The sequence below is a fragment of the Trifolium pratense genome, linkage group LG4 (genome assembly GCF_020283565.1).
Source record: "Trifolium pratense cultivar HEN17-A07 linkage group LG4, ARS_RC_1.1, whole genome shotgun sequence".
Lineage (NCBI taxonomy): Eukaryota > Viridiplantae > Streptophyta > Magnoliopsida > Fabales > Fabaceae > Trifolium > Trifolium pratense.
In genome coordinates, this window is record NC_060062.1 from 12,447,409 (window position 1) to 12,464,716 (window position 17,308).

At 33.8% G+C, this 17,308-nt stretch overlaps 2 protein-coding genes across 3 annotated transcripts; one reads left to right on the forward strand and one right to left on the reverse strand.

Moving 5' to 3' along the window:
- Positions 1 to 2,020: 2,020 nt before the first annotated feature.
- Positions 2,021 to 3,088, reverse strand: LOC123920606 (heat shock 22 kDa protein, mitochondrial-like). Of its 2 annotated transcripts, none has more exons than XM_045972895.1 (2): positions 2,734 to 3,088; positions 2,021 to 2,614 (listed from the first exon to the last, which is right to left on the reverse strand). In XM_045972895.1, exons 1-2 carry the CDS (start codon positions 2,936 to 2,938, stop codon positions 2,187 to 2,189), a joined length of 633 nt encoding a protein of 210 aa, XP_045828851.1. In that variant the 5' UTR covers positions 2,939 to 3,088; the 3' UTR covers positions 2,021 to 2,186. The 2 variants fall into 2 exon arrangements, with proteins under 2 accessions (XP_045828851.1, XP_045828852.1); XM_045972896.1 differs by having other exon boundaries at positions 2,737 to 3,080.
- Positions 3,089 to 7,621: 4,533 nt separating this feature from the next.
- Positions 7,622 to 13,834, forward strand: LOC123920607 (conserved oligomeric Golgi complex subunit 7). Its single transcript, XM_045972897.1, has 10 exons — positions 7,622 to 8,113; positions 8,592 to 8,681; positions 8,784 to 8,903; positions 9,012 to 9,113; positions 9,201 to 9,466; positions 9,773 to 9,918; positions 10,920 to 11,118; positions 11,324 to 11,993; positions 12,515 to 12,844; positions 13,415 to 13,834. Exons 1-10 carry the CDS (start codon positions 7,829 to 7,831, stop codon positions 13,694 to 13,696), a joined length of 2,490 nt encoding a protein of 829 aa, XP_045828853.1. The 5' UTR covers positions 7,622 to 7,828; the 3' UTR covers positions 13,697 to 13,834.
- The last annotated feature ends 3,474 nt before the right edge of the window (positions 13,835 to 17,308 follow it).

Sequence of the window (17,308 nt, forward strand, 5' to 3'; positions counted from 1 at the left end):
AGACAGATAGTATGATATATGTGTCTGTTCCTTTTGGATAAATATGATATCCATATTCTCTTCATACTCATACGGGTATCCGCTAAGCGGGTAATCCACGGATTTTGAGATACCCACGTATAAATATACAAATCTATGGATAAAGATATTTTTAAAAAAACTGATTTTTGTAAAGAATTTTTATTTTAGTTACCTGCAATTTGTTCATCTTCTTTTAAAGAAACAAACAAAAAAATACATGATAATATTCGTAAATTTCACGGCCAGTTTAACATTAAAAGTCAATATTTTTTTTTTTTATCAAAATATAATAATATCCGTACATTTCATTTCTAATCAAAATAAAGTTTCATGTACAAAAAAAAAAAAAAAAAGTTTCATAAAAAATTTCTATTGAATTTCAAAGCTCTTTTACATTTAATAACTAAATATATTTATATAATTTTCTTATTTTATTAATGAGTACGGATATCTGCGAATACAGATACCATTAAATTCGCATCCGTATCCATTAAATAATGGTTTGTTGAAATACCCATTTATCTTACCCGGGAATATCCATTAAACTATTCATTACATATCCGTTGCGGATTTTATATGTGGATAGGGATATTTTTGTCATCCTCAGTTAGGCGCCACCTGAATAGGGGTTTGATTATGCATTTGATGAACAACATTGCTTTATTGGGAGTCCGGATTCTCTCCCGTTGATTATTCACCGGAGGAGATCCAGTTCAATCCTAGCCACCCATTTTAATTAAAATGCAAATAGAAGCTAAAATAGCATGGATAAGAGTTTTTTTTGACACAAGCATGGATAAGAGATGAAGTCTTAATAACAAAAGTGTTACATTAACACTGGACCATGATAACTTTGTTGTATATAATTGAAACAATTAGTACATATACCTATTAAAAATAAAATATTTAAAATTCACTTGGGATTGGTCTAGTGGTGTTGGTTTGAGTCCTTAGGTTCGATTCTCCCTGGTGCCAATTTCGGTGGGCTAAGTTCATACAGAGCAAAAAAAAAAACTTTGGCTTTAAATGAACCCCGTAAGTGGACGGTGGGATTGATCTCCTTGGATTAGTCGGTCATAAGACCGGATACCAAGTTTTAAAAATATATATATATGGGAGGGATCAAATTACACCGGTATAACATTTGAGTAATGTTACACCACTTAATAACGCTTCAACGAATACAAATTTTACAAAATTCACCGTTGGATTGAAAGTTTATATCATATAGATCATTCATGTTAAATGATCAATTCTATAAAAATCTAAAATCATTTGATATGTTATTGAGATTGATCAAGCTTTACGGTATTCAATAAAAACACATAAAGCGTTAATCTTGATCGGTCTCAATAACATATCAAACGATTTTAGATTTTTGTAAATTTGAACATGGATGATCTAAATGATATAAACTTTCAATCCAACGGTGGATTTTGTAAAATTTGTATTCGTTGAAGCGTTATTGAGCGGTGTAACATTACTCAAATGTTACACCGGTGTAATTTGATCTCTCCCCATATATATATATATATATATATATATATATATATATATATATATATATATATATATATATATATCCCTCCCCAAGTTCTGCACATGGGTTGTACACTAAGTAGTTTGCCCCTAACAGGAATAACCTTATAGAGAATATGCCAAATTAGATTTCTTTGCGTAGGAGGGAAATTGAGATTCCAATGTTTCTCCCAGTGATTTGAATTTGCACAATTTCTTTCAGAGTTTCTATTTACTAATTCCCAAATTATTGCATTTATAACACGAACATATTGTGTAGTATCCATCAGCTGTGTCGTTCTAATAAATTTCATATTGGTAGTTAATAGGAATTTGGAGAATTTGTTGAGCTTCAAAAGGTAGGAAAATATTGTTAATACAAAGTTTTTCCGTATGTTACTAGTGTCAATGATGTCCTGAACTATTATGTAGTTAGTGTTGGTGCAAAGCAAAAAGGTTGAAAATAGAATGTAATAGCAGATTCAAAAGAAACTTAATTCATTGCTTTTCAAGTAATTATTACAATGAAAAGGTGAAATCTCAAAGCTTAAGCTCAAAACACCAACCATTAAACCAAGTTCCTTTTTTTGCACTAGAAAGAAAATTAAAAGCAAAACTCTTCAATTAACTAACAAAAACACCATATTCTACTCAACGTTAACATTAATCACATCGTTTCTTTCCTCTTCCTTCATCTTAGGCACAATAACCTTAAGCACACCATTTTTCATCTCAGCTTTAATCTGATCAATCTTGTAAAGCTTCTCAGGTAAATCAATTCTGCTAGTGAATCGACGAACACCTTCCTCTTCTTCCTCACTTTCTTTAGCACCTTCACCTTTGATTGTAAGTATGTTCTGTTCAACAGAGATCTTCACATCTTCCTTACCAAGTCCAGGCATATCAACACGTAGATGCAGAGAATCCTCTGTTTCTTTCGCATTCCAACCACGTCGAACTCCACCGGCAGCTCCGATTCCACGGGTAGCAGAGACGAATGGAGTGTCCATTAGCTGATCCACCATGTTTAGGACTTGGCTTAAGCTCCGAGTTGGAGAAAACGGATCGAACACATCTAAAATCAACAAATCAGAAGATTAAGTATTAATTAATCAATTAATTGAAAAACCTAAATTAGTCCCGAATTTTTAATAAAGAAATTACTTGTTGAAGAGATCAGAGAGCGATAACAACTACCTGAGAAGAGGTTATTGCGAGCGAAAGAGCGATCAGAGCGACGATCGACATCAACATTGCGATCATCGGAGTGTTCGTCGTACTGGCGCATGGCGTTGGTGTTGAAAGAGCGGGAAGCGGTGGAGGCGGCGGCGGGACGGAGAGACTTTGAGAGAAGGTTGGAGGAAGAGAGAAGGCGTTTGACTGCGAGTGAGGAGGCCATTGAGAGAAAGCGGTTGCGATTGATTGAATGCGGCGGCGGAAGATTGATTAGGAGTGTTGAGGGGAGAGTGGGTTTTGGGTGGTATTTGAAGGAGTGAATGAGAGGAACTATATGTAGAAGTTTTTTTCTTGATGAAAAAGAAAAAGAGTAGCTAGAAGTTTCCGGAGCTGAGAGAGATTCGATTGTAAAAAATATTCTGGAAGGATCTACAGACTTGGATAGCAAGAAAATTAGTGGATTGGGTTTAGTGTAGTGATAGTCACCAAGTTGGAACGCTCCTCACCGTCCGATCATTCGACTGACAAATTTTATTTTTATTTTATTTTTGGTACAAATATTTTATTTAATTTAATACAGTACAATCAACAAACTATCTTTTTTTTTAAAAAAAAAAAAGTTTATACTTAAGTTTTGCAGAATAAACAAACTACAGTATGAAGAAATCAATTGTTAGTTGGTTCAGTGGTGATTGACGCTGAACTTAGTAGGGAGTATCACGGTTCGATCGTCGCAACTGTCATCAGGAGAGGGCTGAAACCATTTGATGTCAGAATTGACCCGAAACCAGATTAAATTTGTGGTGAAAGAAAAAAAAAATACTAGAGGAAGAAGATCTCATAATCCATTATGTAAACAAATAATGAGAGATCACATTTTCTAAGATGAAATCCAAAGAAAATCAATGCTTGAGTGAGTCTTTCATTCCATGCCCCGATGTTTGTTTGATCCCATAGAGGGTCTTATGTAACTTGCAGGGCCGTCTCCGAGTATTTAGAGGTCCTGAGCAAAAAATAAAAATGACCCCTTATAAAAACATAATATATCTAAATTGTAAACAATTTCAATAACATCAAAAATAATCATCCATTGTTGTGACTAATAAAAAAAAAAGTCATATTGTAATCAATATTATCAAAATACATTTTAGCTACTTAGCGTTGAAATTGAACTTAGTAGACCTGAAATTTTCAACAACATCCTTATTTAGTAATAGACTATTAGCACAAATAACCTCATTTTCACCAATTTTCGTCAAAAAAAAAAACCCTCATGTTCAACAACAATAACATCATCATCAACAACAACTATGATATGAACTATCATTTCCTAATAATGAATAAAGAAGAAATTAACAATTTAAAAACGAAAATAATTGATCAACTAAATACTAACCTTGAATTTTGATTTTTTTTCTTAGGGTTATGATTTTCCCCTTTAGTTTCAGTGAGAGAGATCGAAAGAGAGAGAGAGGAGAAGGGAGGACGAAAAAATTCCCCTTTAGTTTCACGGTGCGGTGACGAAAAAATTCGGTGATTCGGTGAAGGGAGGATGAGAAAGAGTGAAAGATGCTGATCAGGGGTGAAGGGTGAAAGCGAAAGAGGAAAGACGCAAAATAGAAAAACGCAGCTTTACCTTGAGTTTTTTTTTTTTGGTCTAATTATGCTTTGCTGGGCCATTATTTTTGCTACTTAAACCCCCCCCCCCCCCCCCAATAATACTACCTATTACCAAAATATATTTTTTTGTGGCCCTGAACTGGAGGCCTGGTAGCCCAGGACTAAAACCGGCCCTGGTAACTTGCGAACTATAGATTTTTTACCTTGTGTGAAGCCTGGAGGTTGGGCCATATATACCTCTTCTTGCAAAATGCCATTGAGGAAGGCATTATGTCAATTTGTTAAATGTCCCACTTAAAACTTAAAGCAAGCATTAGAATAATTTTGATGGTGACATGCTTTACAACATATGGGAATGTTTATGTAAAATCAAATCATAGTTCTTGACTGGATCATTTAGTTATTAATCTACCTTTGTATTTGTTGATATCTCTTTGAGTTGAAAGATCCATTTGTACCCAATTGCTCTTCAATGTGTAGGAAGGAGTACTAATGACCAAGTTGCATTGTTCATTAATGTAGAGTGTTCATTTTTCACATCTTCTAACTAAGACTTGTTTGACACTACTAAGTTCACTATGAGCAACACATACCTTTGATTTTAAATTTCCTATTTTTGACTGAGTGGTCATTAGGTGGATGTTTGTAGGATTTGTGATGGGAATAATGTTAGGCTTAGCTGGTAAGGTGGGTGGAGGACTGTCTGAATGGACGATTTCTGATTGACTTTGATTTAAGATAAGTGATGATATGTTGGAGGTAATTGAGAGTTCATTAGAACGATGGGATATAACTTATAAGTGTAGCAGGTGTGCTGTCCACCATTTTGGAAACACTAACAAGATCATTAATTGATGCTTGAGTGGATGTCAAAGGAGGTGTGACTGCTAGGCTTAGCTTAAAGAATGATAGAAGTTGGTTTACACATATTTAAAAAGGGAAATTCCAGTTCATTGAACATTTTTTTTGAAATGTATGCCCTACTATATGAAGTCATACACTTGTACCTTTTATGATGGGGTGAAAGACCTAAGTACACACTTAGTGCTTCTAAATTATAGTTTATGATAGTTATATGGTCTCATATGAGGGAAGCAACTACAACCAAACACTCTAATGAACTGATATTCCAAAATTTTGTTGTATAAGACATGATAAGGTGATGAAAATTGAGTTAATGCAATTGTAGGAAGTCTATTGAGTAAATATACATCAATAGTGAAACTACGGTCCTAGAATGTCAAAGACATTTTAGCATGAGCTAGTAAAGTGAGACCAGTTTAAACTATGGACGTATGTCTTCTTTCAACTGTTCCATGTTGATGTAATGTGTGTGGACATATATTTGTAATAAGTTTTGAAATTGAACGAAATTCACCCCTTAGTCGGATTGAATAACTTTAATTTAGTGAAAAATTGAGTTTGAACAAGAGAATGGAAATGAGCAAAGGCATATAAAACATCTGATTTTTTGTTTAAAAAAATACAACCAAGTATACTTAGTGCAAGCGCAAAGAAAAGCTATACAATAAGAATAGCAGATGTATTGTGTACATAACTCAAAATATCATTGTGAATGAGGTTAAAGGATTTAGTGTAAATTATGTCAATGGTAGACGCATGTGTTTTGTGAGATTTGCCTATACATAAATAATCACAAAAAGTTCAGAGAATTTTGCATTATTATAGAAAACATTATAGAGTTGTATTGTAGAAAATCTTATTCGGCGGATTTGTCGTCGGTGTGTTCCGACTAGAGCAAGACTTCAAGACAAAGGTGTATATTCTCCAAATTTGTGTGCTCTTTGTAATATCTGTGTAAGATGACAACTTACATGTGTTCTTCAAGTGTCCTGGTAGTCAAAATGTTTGGAGTATGACTTCTTTTTTTTCAAGTTGTTTCTTCTGTCATTAATAATGAAAATGATGCTTCAACAGTAATTTTTCAAAAGCTACTTCAACCGTCGAAGAAAGATGCAGTTGTGTTGCTTGTATTCTTTGGAGTATTTGGAAGCAAAGAAACAATCAAATTTGGAATAATATTATTGATGCTCAGAGTTTTGTTTTCTCTTATGCTAATAATATGTTGCAAGAATGAAATGCAGTCTGAAATGTTGCTGCTCCACCAGCTTCAAACCAATAACCTGATGCAACTTGTATTTGGCGAAAATCGTCAGCTGGACATGTCAAATGTGATGTCGATGCATATGTATTAGAGATTATCAATGTGCTTTTATGCTAGCTAAGACCGAGTGGTTTTCTCCTAAGAGTGAAGTGCATATTGGTGAAACACTTTGACTTCTTGCAGCACTTAATTGGGTTCATGAGCTTAACTTAGGCCTTGTGGAATTCGAGTTGGATTTGAAAAGAGTGGTTGATAGTTTTCATTCCTCAAAAGGTGACTTCACAGAGTTTTGGGTGATTGTTGAGCATTGTAAATCTATGTTTTCCAACTATTATAGAAACTCAAGTGTAGAGTTTGTGTGAAGACAAGCAAATGAGGTTTCCCATAAATTTGCTAAGGCGGCCATATTGTCAACTAGTTTTCAGATTTTGGTTGATATACCAAACTGTATTGAACACATTTTAATTAATGAAATGCTATAAGCATTTTTTCGTAAAAAAAAATTGTCATTTGCGTGCCTAATCTATGATGTCAAACATTCTTATTTTGACTACAAACAACATAAGATGACACAACCCTATAAGCATTAGAAGGCTTGTGAAACAAAGTATTCCCTTGGTGAGAAGCATATGGTGACAGCAATATAGTCACTTGACATACATAAAATATTAGTTTAAGGTATATAATTTAATTTTTTTAATAATTAAATTGATATTTATTATAACCAAAATTTTTGTATGCAATTTAATTTTTATATATATAATTTATATATTATAATTTTTTTAACGGCCCATTCAAATTTATTTTTTTCCTGCTTTCGCCACTAAAAAAATAACAAAGAGTATAAGAAAGAGATTGAGAGAAAATAGGCGCTAAAAATCAAAGAAAAATAATAATTAACTCACATTTTAATGGTTGTTACGTTGGTTTTACATACTATGAGATATATTTTTGAAAACCCGCACATGTACATATGTAATTGTTCATGACCGACTTTTCACAGCCGTTGATATGAAACTCAACCTACATCCGACCATAGATTTCCATATGTTGACAATATATAGTAAATTAAAAAGGAATCCCAAAAGGAATATACACTTAACTCCACATAATTTCTGTCATATTTTTCACTTAACTCCACTTTTTTTTTTCTTTCAATATGTTGAATTATTTTTATAGGTTATCCCTATCAAAAACAAAAACTAGTAAATAGTAAATTATTAATAATAAAGTTAATCTAAAAACAAAAACAAACAGTATTCACAATGTTAGACTCGGACACACCTTCATGGTTCATATTGTTGATGGATCTTGACTGGCATTTATTCTGAACGTGAAAACTGTTGTCACAGGTGAAGTGAAGCAAAGATGATGGTGGATTTGGGTCCATTCTCTAACGAGAATTTCGACCCGAAGAAATGGATCAACTCGGCATGTCAGAGTCGTCACCCTCAGGAGACTTTGGATAAGCATCTCGTCGATTTGGAAATGAAACTCCAGATGGTTTCAGAGGAAATCGCCGCTTCTCTTGAGGAACAAAGCGCCGCCGCTCTCCTCCGTGTTCCTCGCGCCACTCGTGACGTCATCCGCCTCCGTGATGACGCTGTTTCTCTCCGTTCTGCTGTCTCCGCCATCCTCCAAAAGCTCAAGAAGGTTCGATTCATATTCATAATCCCAAATTCGGATCTACATTTATTACTATTATTCTAATTACGATTTGGAATGTCAAATTCTGCAATCGCATTGTGGACAGTTATAGATCTTAGTAGAAAGTATTTGATTTCATTCATAGCAAAGTTAGAAATATAGAGAATTTTTAGACTGATGAGTGATTAATCATTGTTAGTTAAAAATGTCTGAATTTGATCATAATCACTTCAGTACTACCGCGCGCGATCGGTTGCTTTTTATAAGAGACAAGTCATTTTTTAGATTTATTGAATAATTGTTGTATCTGTATCTAAAAAGTTATATGTCTCTTATAAAAATGAACGGAGGTAGTATAAAAATTAAACTTAGAAATTCGAGCTTGATATAGACAACTTACAAATCATTATGCAACCAAGCGGTACACTAGTGAATGGAAATATAGAATGGAATGCCTTTTTTCATCATTGGTCTTTTTCTATAGGCAGAGGGATCGTCGGCTGAATCTATAGCGGCACTTGCTAAGGTTGATGTAGTCAAGCAGAGGATGGAAGCTGCTTATGAAACGTTGCAGGTAGTGAAAATGAATTTACATATTGAATTGTATATTGTTGTAGAACGTTAAGATTTTGTATAATGAGGCTAAAAACTTACTTCTTTTGTGGTTTAATAATAGGATGCTGCTGGATTAACTCAATTAAGTTCGACAGTTGAGGATGTATTTGCCAGTGGTGATCTCCCTCGCGCTGCTGAAACTCTTGCTAATATGAGGCATTGCTTGTCTGCTGTTGGGGAGGTACTGATTTTTCCCCTTTTGGTTATTATGAAGTGTGTGTGGTTTGGTACATTTACTTTATGTATTATTAACTTACGTTTTTTGCCTTTACACGCACTCTATATTTAGGTTGCTGAATTTGCCAACATAAGAAAGCAACTTGAAGTCTTGGAGGATAGGCTAGACACAATGGTGCAGCCTCGTCTTACCGATGCATTATCTAATCGCAAGGTTACTTATACATTGGAAACCATGCTCTTACATTCTATGATTTGAATTTAATCCCTTGTCTGAGATCTTATTATTGTCTTTGTTTAGGTTGATGCTGCTCAAGATTTGCGTGGAATTCTCATTAGAATTGGAAGGTTTAAGTCTCTGGAGTCACAATATTCAGAGGTACATCTGAAACCAATAAAGCAGCTTTGGGAAGACTTTGAATCAAGAGAACGGGCTAATAAGAATGAAATGGAGAGGAGGTCAAGTGTTGGTGATTTTCAGTCAGTTTCACTTACAGTGTCATTCTCCAATTGGTTACCGAGCTTTTATGATGAGCTACTACTTTATCTTGAACAAGAATGGAAATGGTACTATTACTAGTGTTTTCTTCTATTGTTTTTACTGTTGAAGAAATGATTGATTAAAGCACTAACAATACCATATTTTGTTGGTCAACATCTGTGTCCCGTGTTAGCATTCACTAGTTAAATATCAAGTTTCTTGATCCAAAAATAGTTGGCCTTACCAGTAATTCTATACTCAAAACTTGGTGCTAGTCGATTATAATTTTCTATGTCAACCTACTGGAAAAAAAATGATCTAGCACAAAGTAATATTAACTAAATTTGCATATTCAAGTAGTGTTATAAAAGCATTTGAGATGTTCCTTTCAGGTGTATGATTGCTTTCCCTGAAGACTATAAAATTCTTGTCCCAAGATTGCTAAGTGAGACTATGATGGCTATAGGTGCCAGTTTCATATCTCATATCAACCTTGCCATTGGGGATGCTGTTCCAGAAACAAAAGCACTGGCTAAAGGTTGTTCTTCAATCTTTTAAATAGCCGTGTCGTAGAAATATCCTGGTCATTTGTGTTTTTTCCTTCTTTTTCCAGTGAATTTGTTCTTTTAGTTCACATGTGTATGATAATAAAAGACTTGCATAACTTCTAGTTTACAAAGAGCTTTCTAACAAGAGAATATTTATGTTTATTACGGCATGGAGGTCCATTATTCATAATGGAGATTAATTTATTTGTTATTCTAATTATCATATCTTCAATGCTGAGCTCCTTGGTTCTTTGGCACTTCCTCACAGGGTAGTGACACCTTATATTTCATTAGTACATTTTCCCTCCAAATGACCAGTCAAATTTGATTAGAATATACCATTGGTGAATGAATTTGAGATTGTAAGTTGAATGAGTGCCTGATAGGTGTGTGGGATAGAGGAAAACTGTTAGTGCCTAACAGAAAATAGGACAGGCGGCATTTTATGAAGGGAGATAGGGGTAATTATTTCTATATATTGGGGAGGTGGGATCAATGGAGGTAGGAAACAATTGAGAGAAAAATTGGGTTGGGCAAGTCTGGGTAACAGGGTGAGGAGCATAGGGTTACTTCCCCAACAGGTCTATCATTTTGTTTTCTTCTCTTTTTTAAGGATCTCTGCTCCAATTCATGGTTATCTTTTCATTTCAGTTTGTTAGTATAGTCTGTAACAATGTAACATACTTCATCCTTCTGGTTGAGTGGTTTAGTATCAACTCAGTTATCCAGTTCATATTTTTGTAAGTTGTAACCTATCAAATCCTTGGTTCTTTGGACACTTGTCTCACTGAATCATGCAGTTGTATCTTTCATTCCCTTTTTTCCTCTCCAAATAACCTTTTGAATTTGATTTAGAATAGTAAATTGAAAACTCTAATAATTTAGCATTGTGTTAACTCTAAAAAGTGTAAGATAATTGCCATTGTTAACCACATTATGCTTTGTCTTAACTCTTAAAATTGTTGATATTTTAGCTCATGAATATTTGTAGGTTTGTCTGATATTTTATCTGGAGATATGCAAAAGGGTATAAAGCTTCAGACTAAGCACCTCGAGTCCTTGATTGAATTACACAACATCACGGGGACCTTTGCAAGGAATATTCATCACTTATTTTCTGGTTCTGATGTACGAGTTTTAATGGATGTGCTGAAAGCTGTGTACTTTCCATATGAATCGTTTAAACAGAGGTAAAATTTGAAGCATAATTGAAATTGATAATTTGAGTGTGTGTGTGTGAATTTAGAGGAATAGAAATATAAATGTCAATAAATAGCTCGTGTTATGGTTGCCATGACTCATGCACAATATTCTCATATATAAGCTTGCATTAAACCTATTTCCAATTCAAAGAAACATCTTTTGCTTTACTATTGTCATTATGAATATCTACAGGTATGGACAAATGGAGCGGGCCATCCTTTCCTCTGAGATTGCAGGAATAGATTTAAGAGGAGCTGTAATTCGAGGGGTGGGAGCCCAAGGAGTTGAACTCAGTGAAACTGTTCGTAGGATGGAGGAGTCTATTCCTCAAGTTATTATACTCCTTGAAGCAGCTGCCGAGAGATGCATCAGCTTCACTGGAGGTTCTGAGGCAGATGAGCTGATTCTTGCCCTTGATGACATAATGTTAAAATACATTTCCACTCTGCAAGAAACTCTCAAGTCACTAAGAACTGTCTGTGGTGTGGATTATGGCGGGGATGGTTCTGGAAGGAAAGAGATGGAGAAGAAAGATGGAAACCAAAATGCTCGGAGAGTTGATTCGATCTCAAATGAAGAGGAATGGTCCATGGTCCAAGGGGCACTGCAGATCCTTACAGTTGCAGATAGTTTGACAAGCAGATCTTCTGTCTTTGAAGCATCTTTAAGAGCTACTCTTGCTAGATTAAGCACAACTTTATCTTTTTCAGCATTTGGTTCAAGTCTAGATCAAAACCAGACTATAAATAACAATGAAGACAGGGAGCCATCTTTTGGTGGAAGGGCTGCCTTGGACATGGCAACACTGCGGCTGGTTGATGTGCCCGAGAAAGCCAGGAAACTCATCAGCCTTTTGAATCAGGTATATGTAAGATTAGCTTTATTGCAGTGTCTTGTTTTTTTGGGTTTAGAAATTGATAGAAGGAATAGTGGATTATTTTAAATATTTGGATTGGGAAGCACCTTAAAAGTTAATTATTCACATTAGTATATATTATTATAATTTGAGAAAACCAAATATGCAAGACTCTTGTGGAGTTGTTTTCTCTCCATCTAGGAGTTGAAAAGGCATTTATTATTTTATTTCATTTAAATAGAACTAAATGTTTACGAGCATAAAAAGGAATGGAAAAATAAATTTGACATTTTCTTTAGTAGAGTTCTTTGCTGTAATCTTCATATGGTTAATGCAAAATTAAGCCACAGCTAAAAGTTTATGCTCACTATTTACAAGCTGAGTTGACCATTCTTTTTCAACTGAAACAATGAATGTCATTTTATTTCACAAGGTCCTTTGGCTATGCACGACACTTGTTTCTATATCTTCAGACATATTTCTTTTATGTTCTTTTTACATAAATATATTTAATTATTTATTTGCAGTCTAAAGATCCCCGTTTCCATGCTCTTCCCCTTGCATCTCAAAGAGTTGCAACATTTGAAGACACAGTTAATGAACTTGTATATGATGTCCTCATATCTAAAGTACGGCAACGCCTCAGTGATGTGTCCCGCTTGCCAATATGGTCAGCAGTTGAGGAACAAAGTGCTTTTCATCTCCCTACCTTCAGTGCATATCCACAGTCCTATGTGACCAGTGTTGGTGAGTATCTTCTTACTTTACCCCAACAATTGGAGCCCCTTGCTGAGGGAATATCTAGCAGTGAAGCCAATGATGAAGCACAGTTCTTTGCAACTGAATGGATGTTCAAGGTATAACTAGTGACGTTAGTTAAGAAGAGTACATTTTCTCTTTTGTCTGAAATATTGTGAATCAAGCTTCATTTTCTGTTGCAATTTAATCTGTATGCTTCAGCATGAAGCTAATATTCATGGCACAACTTGGTTTTTGCATAGTAGTAAAGTTTCCTTTTCTAACACCGTAGTAAAGTTTCCTCAAAAGTAAAGAAGACATGGCTAAGTTTTAGTTTCCTAAAGTTAAATAAGATACTGCATTTGATCCTATTTAGCTGTCATTTTAGGTTAAGAAAACTAATAAGTTTTGTTACTTTTGATGGAATTATTTATTTTTTCTTAGAATAACCTCAACTATTTATCATCTAAGTTCATTTATTCCTCTCTTTGTAATAAATATTTTAGAGTATTATCGATAAAACAATAATTAATGTTGCATTGAAGTTTGACAATGGCAATAGGAACACAAATTTACTACAAAATTGACCAGTAAAAAGGAACACAGTGTAATTTATAGGGGTTTCTTTCTGCACATATATGAATTAGTGACTATAACTAACATTTAATACTGGCTGTATTAAATTTCAGGTTGCAGAGGGTGCAACAGCACTTTACATAGAGCAATTGCGTGGGATTCAGTACATTACAGATCGCGGTGCGCAGCAGCTATCAGTTGATATTGATTATCTTAGTAATGTGCTTTCCGCTTTGTCAATGCCCATCCCTGCAGTTCTGGCTACATTTCACAGTTGTTTATCTACCCCAAGAGACCAGCTAAAAGATTTTCTGAAGACAGATTCAGCAAACCAACTTGATCTTCCAACAGCAAACCTCGTGTGTAAGATGCGGCGTGTGAATTTAGATTCATGATTGAGCATTTCCACCCTCTACCCATTTACGTATATGTTTTTGCCTTGTGGAGAACATTCTTTTACATCGGTAATACATACTAATTGAACGTTTTTGTTTTTTGGTTGAATATAACTTCTTACATATTAGATTTTTGAATTGTGACTAGTTATTACAAAAAGCATATAATCTGCAAAATAATAGCTTAGTATATATAAGAGGAAGATTAGTGTGTCACCATAATAATTATAATGTATATCACTGCTTTGTTTCTTTTTCTCCTTCCTCTACCGCGCTTTGTTGCCAAGCCTATCTAGGAAGATGACTTAAGTGTCAAAGAATCATCCAAGTCTAATCATTATCATTGTTAAATTTTGTTCAGAAGTCTAATTTTGTTTTAACAGTTTTACTTTTACCAGCATTTCCAATGTAAGAACTCAAATAATTTAGGTTATTAACACTCTTAGTGTAGGTCTCCGTAGTGTACTGGAAGGAAAAAAAAAGAAGATATAAATGTTAGTTTGCATCAAATGAATTAGGACATAATACGATAGTAAAATTATGACTAAACATTGTAATATATGACCGTACATATTTGTTGCCTAAAGTCTGACATTATAATAAACTACTGTAGGTTTCTGTGACATATACGAATAAAATTTCAAATTAAAAAATAATTTAAGAAATAAACAAACTTAAAATAATGTTTCGATTAAATCAAACTTAAAATAATATAAACGTAAGAATGTTACATTAGAAATATTTCATAACCCATTAAAAAAAAAAGAAATATTTCATAACAAATATATAGATATATATTTTATTAGATAATTTCATATTTATAAACTTAACCTTTAAAAAATTTTAGGCTTACTTTTGATCCCCTTATTTTAAAAAAATAAATAAAATTACGGTCTCCCTATTTCAAAAATCAAGTTTTTGGTCTCCCAATTTTAATTTTTTTCAAAGTTTTGATCCCCATTCAATTTTGAAGTAAATATTTTTTTATGGCATCAAGTGGTTGGATAACCTGACCCACATAGGGCAAATAGGCGCGTGAACCACGGGTTCCTCAACCAAGGACACGTCATCATCCAAACATGTCCACTATCCTTGATAAGCGAAACGGTTTGACCCAGGATGATGAGCATGAACTGCTTATACCTATTTCCACGTAGAAATCCTGACAGTCATCCATTATGAGTGGATAAACTCGGCCCATAATATTGGAGACCTTTGGCCCAGTGCTGGCAGCACTATATAAACCCTCATCCTCGTGAGGGTCAGGTATTCAATTCATTCCTACATTCTAACTTGTACCTCTGAACTCTGAACTGACTTGAGCAGGTACAACCCCCTCTTCGTGGATTGCTCAACTTACGAACATGTTTGACGGCCATCTGACTTTCTAATCCAGGTACGATCAAATTACATATCACACTTTTGAGAAAACGAGACATTTAAAGAATAAGTGAGCCACATGGTTTCCTCGTTTTCACATTCACTAACAATATGTTCTTAATCGATATAATCAACGGCCCGTTTGTTATAGATTTATAAAATGTGGTTTTTACTTTGTATTTTTAAAATTAATTTTTCTAAACTAAATAAAAATAGTAAAACTTATTTTGAACTCATTTGTTATAAATTAAAAGAGTAATTTTTTTATATTCAATAACTTAGATATTCACGTTAAAGATTTTAACTTAATAAAAATCAATTTTTCTTTAAAAGACATCTCTCAAAAATGATTTTTATGAAAATTTTTGAAAACTTATTTAAATTAGATTTTTAATTTAGAGATTTTTTAAAATTTTATTATCCAAAAAAGTTTTAACAAGATAATATATACTTAAAATGACTTTTTAAGATAAGTTATTTAACCAAATTTTCATTTTAAATTTTTATAAAAAATTCTTTGTTGACTTTTTTTAATAAAATATGATAAACTATAAAAACAAAATCATTTTATTAAAAAACTAAAACAAATGGGCCCCAAAATTGAGCTAAATTATTAGTTTTAATCAATAATTCTTTAATGAATGAGCCTTGGTTTCCTCATTTCCTCTTTACTTGTAGAATTATTGATGAATTGATAAACAAAGTCGCTTCTTGAGCTAAAATAATAGCCATTAATTAAGCTCTGTGTTGTTGGATTTGTCGATATTTAATTGGCCACTTTCTTACGTGTGTGGATTGAGTGATAAAATAAAATAAAATGAGGGCTTTATGCCCTCTTCAATACCAAAAAATATAAATATTTGTCTCTTATGAAAAAAAATTGGGTGAGGATGTTTATGTGTTGTTGATGTGTGGTTGCGGAATGGTTTGGATAGTCCTTCAAAATTCTTCTTCATGACGGCGATTTGGTGGCTCTGGTGCGCTAGAAACAAACTGTGTATGAATAATGAAATTATCTCGCAATTTTCCCTTAGAATGTGAATTGATAACTACGCCGATTTGCTTAAAGTGTGTTTCTTAAATTAGAATACGGTGACAACCACAAAACTTGTGAAGTGGAATGCTCTTGGCAGCACCGACATAATATTGAATGTAGACGGGAGCAATATCCGCAACTCATACGGAGCTTGGGTCCATAGTTTCCCTGGGAACATTGGTTTTTCACCTAGCTTGGGAATTAAACATTAAAGAGTTGTGGTGCTATTCCGACTTCGGGACTGCTATTAAATTGATTACCGAACCTGTCGACGAGTGGCATCATTATGCAACTATCCTCTTAAATATTAAGGACATCATAGCTAGAGATTGGAGGGCCAAAATTGCTCACACCTTGAGAGAGGGCAATGCTTGTGCTGAGCTAAGCTTGGAGCTCGCAGCAACATTTTCCCTTATGGCCAGCCCACCTGCTAGAATAAATCTGCCCCTGTTTGCTGATGCAAGTGGGACATGGTTCTATAGATAATTGCTTTTCTTTATTTTCCTTTTATTTCTCTCCTTTGTACCTAAAAAAGCTACAATTTTCTAGTGAGCTTGGAATATGTTACATACAATTTTTATTTTTCTTCAAATATTCTAGTGGCTAGAAATTTTATCCTTGGTGGATAAGCGAGATAATCAAGATTCGAACTCCAACCCATTGCATATATAACATCTGCATATATAATGTAATGTCCCAACCAACTGAGCTAAGCTCACGCGGACGCATATATAACACCTTTTTCTAAGTATATTTATTAATAAGAAAGACTATATTTTTCTCTTACTTTCTTAAGTTTTTTTTTATAAAAACGAATAAAATGGACAATATAGTATAGATAGGATTTTTTTTCTAGTAACACCCCCCTTAATGATCCAATTACACCCTAAATATCCCAATTGTAAAATAAATTTTCAAAATCAAGCCATTTTCCCATAAACCCCTTTTCACATATTCTCGTCTCTCCTATTCTCTTTCCTTCGTCCATTCTCATCTCCTCTTCCTCTTCTTTTTAAGTTATCATTTTCTTACTATGTTAAGAATAGTAATGCATAGACATTGAAATCCTGCGACTGTTATTACTTAATTATTTTCTTCTTCTCTATAACACGATTCGAAATTGCAAGAGAGAAACAATAAAAGAGTTTTTTTTTCTTTCTTGGCATTATTATTGTAAATTGAACGGTGGAGTAATT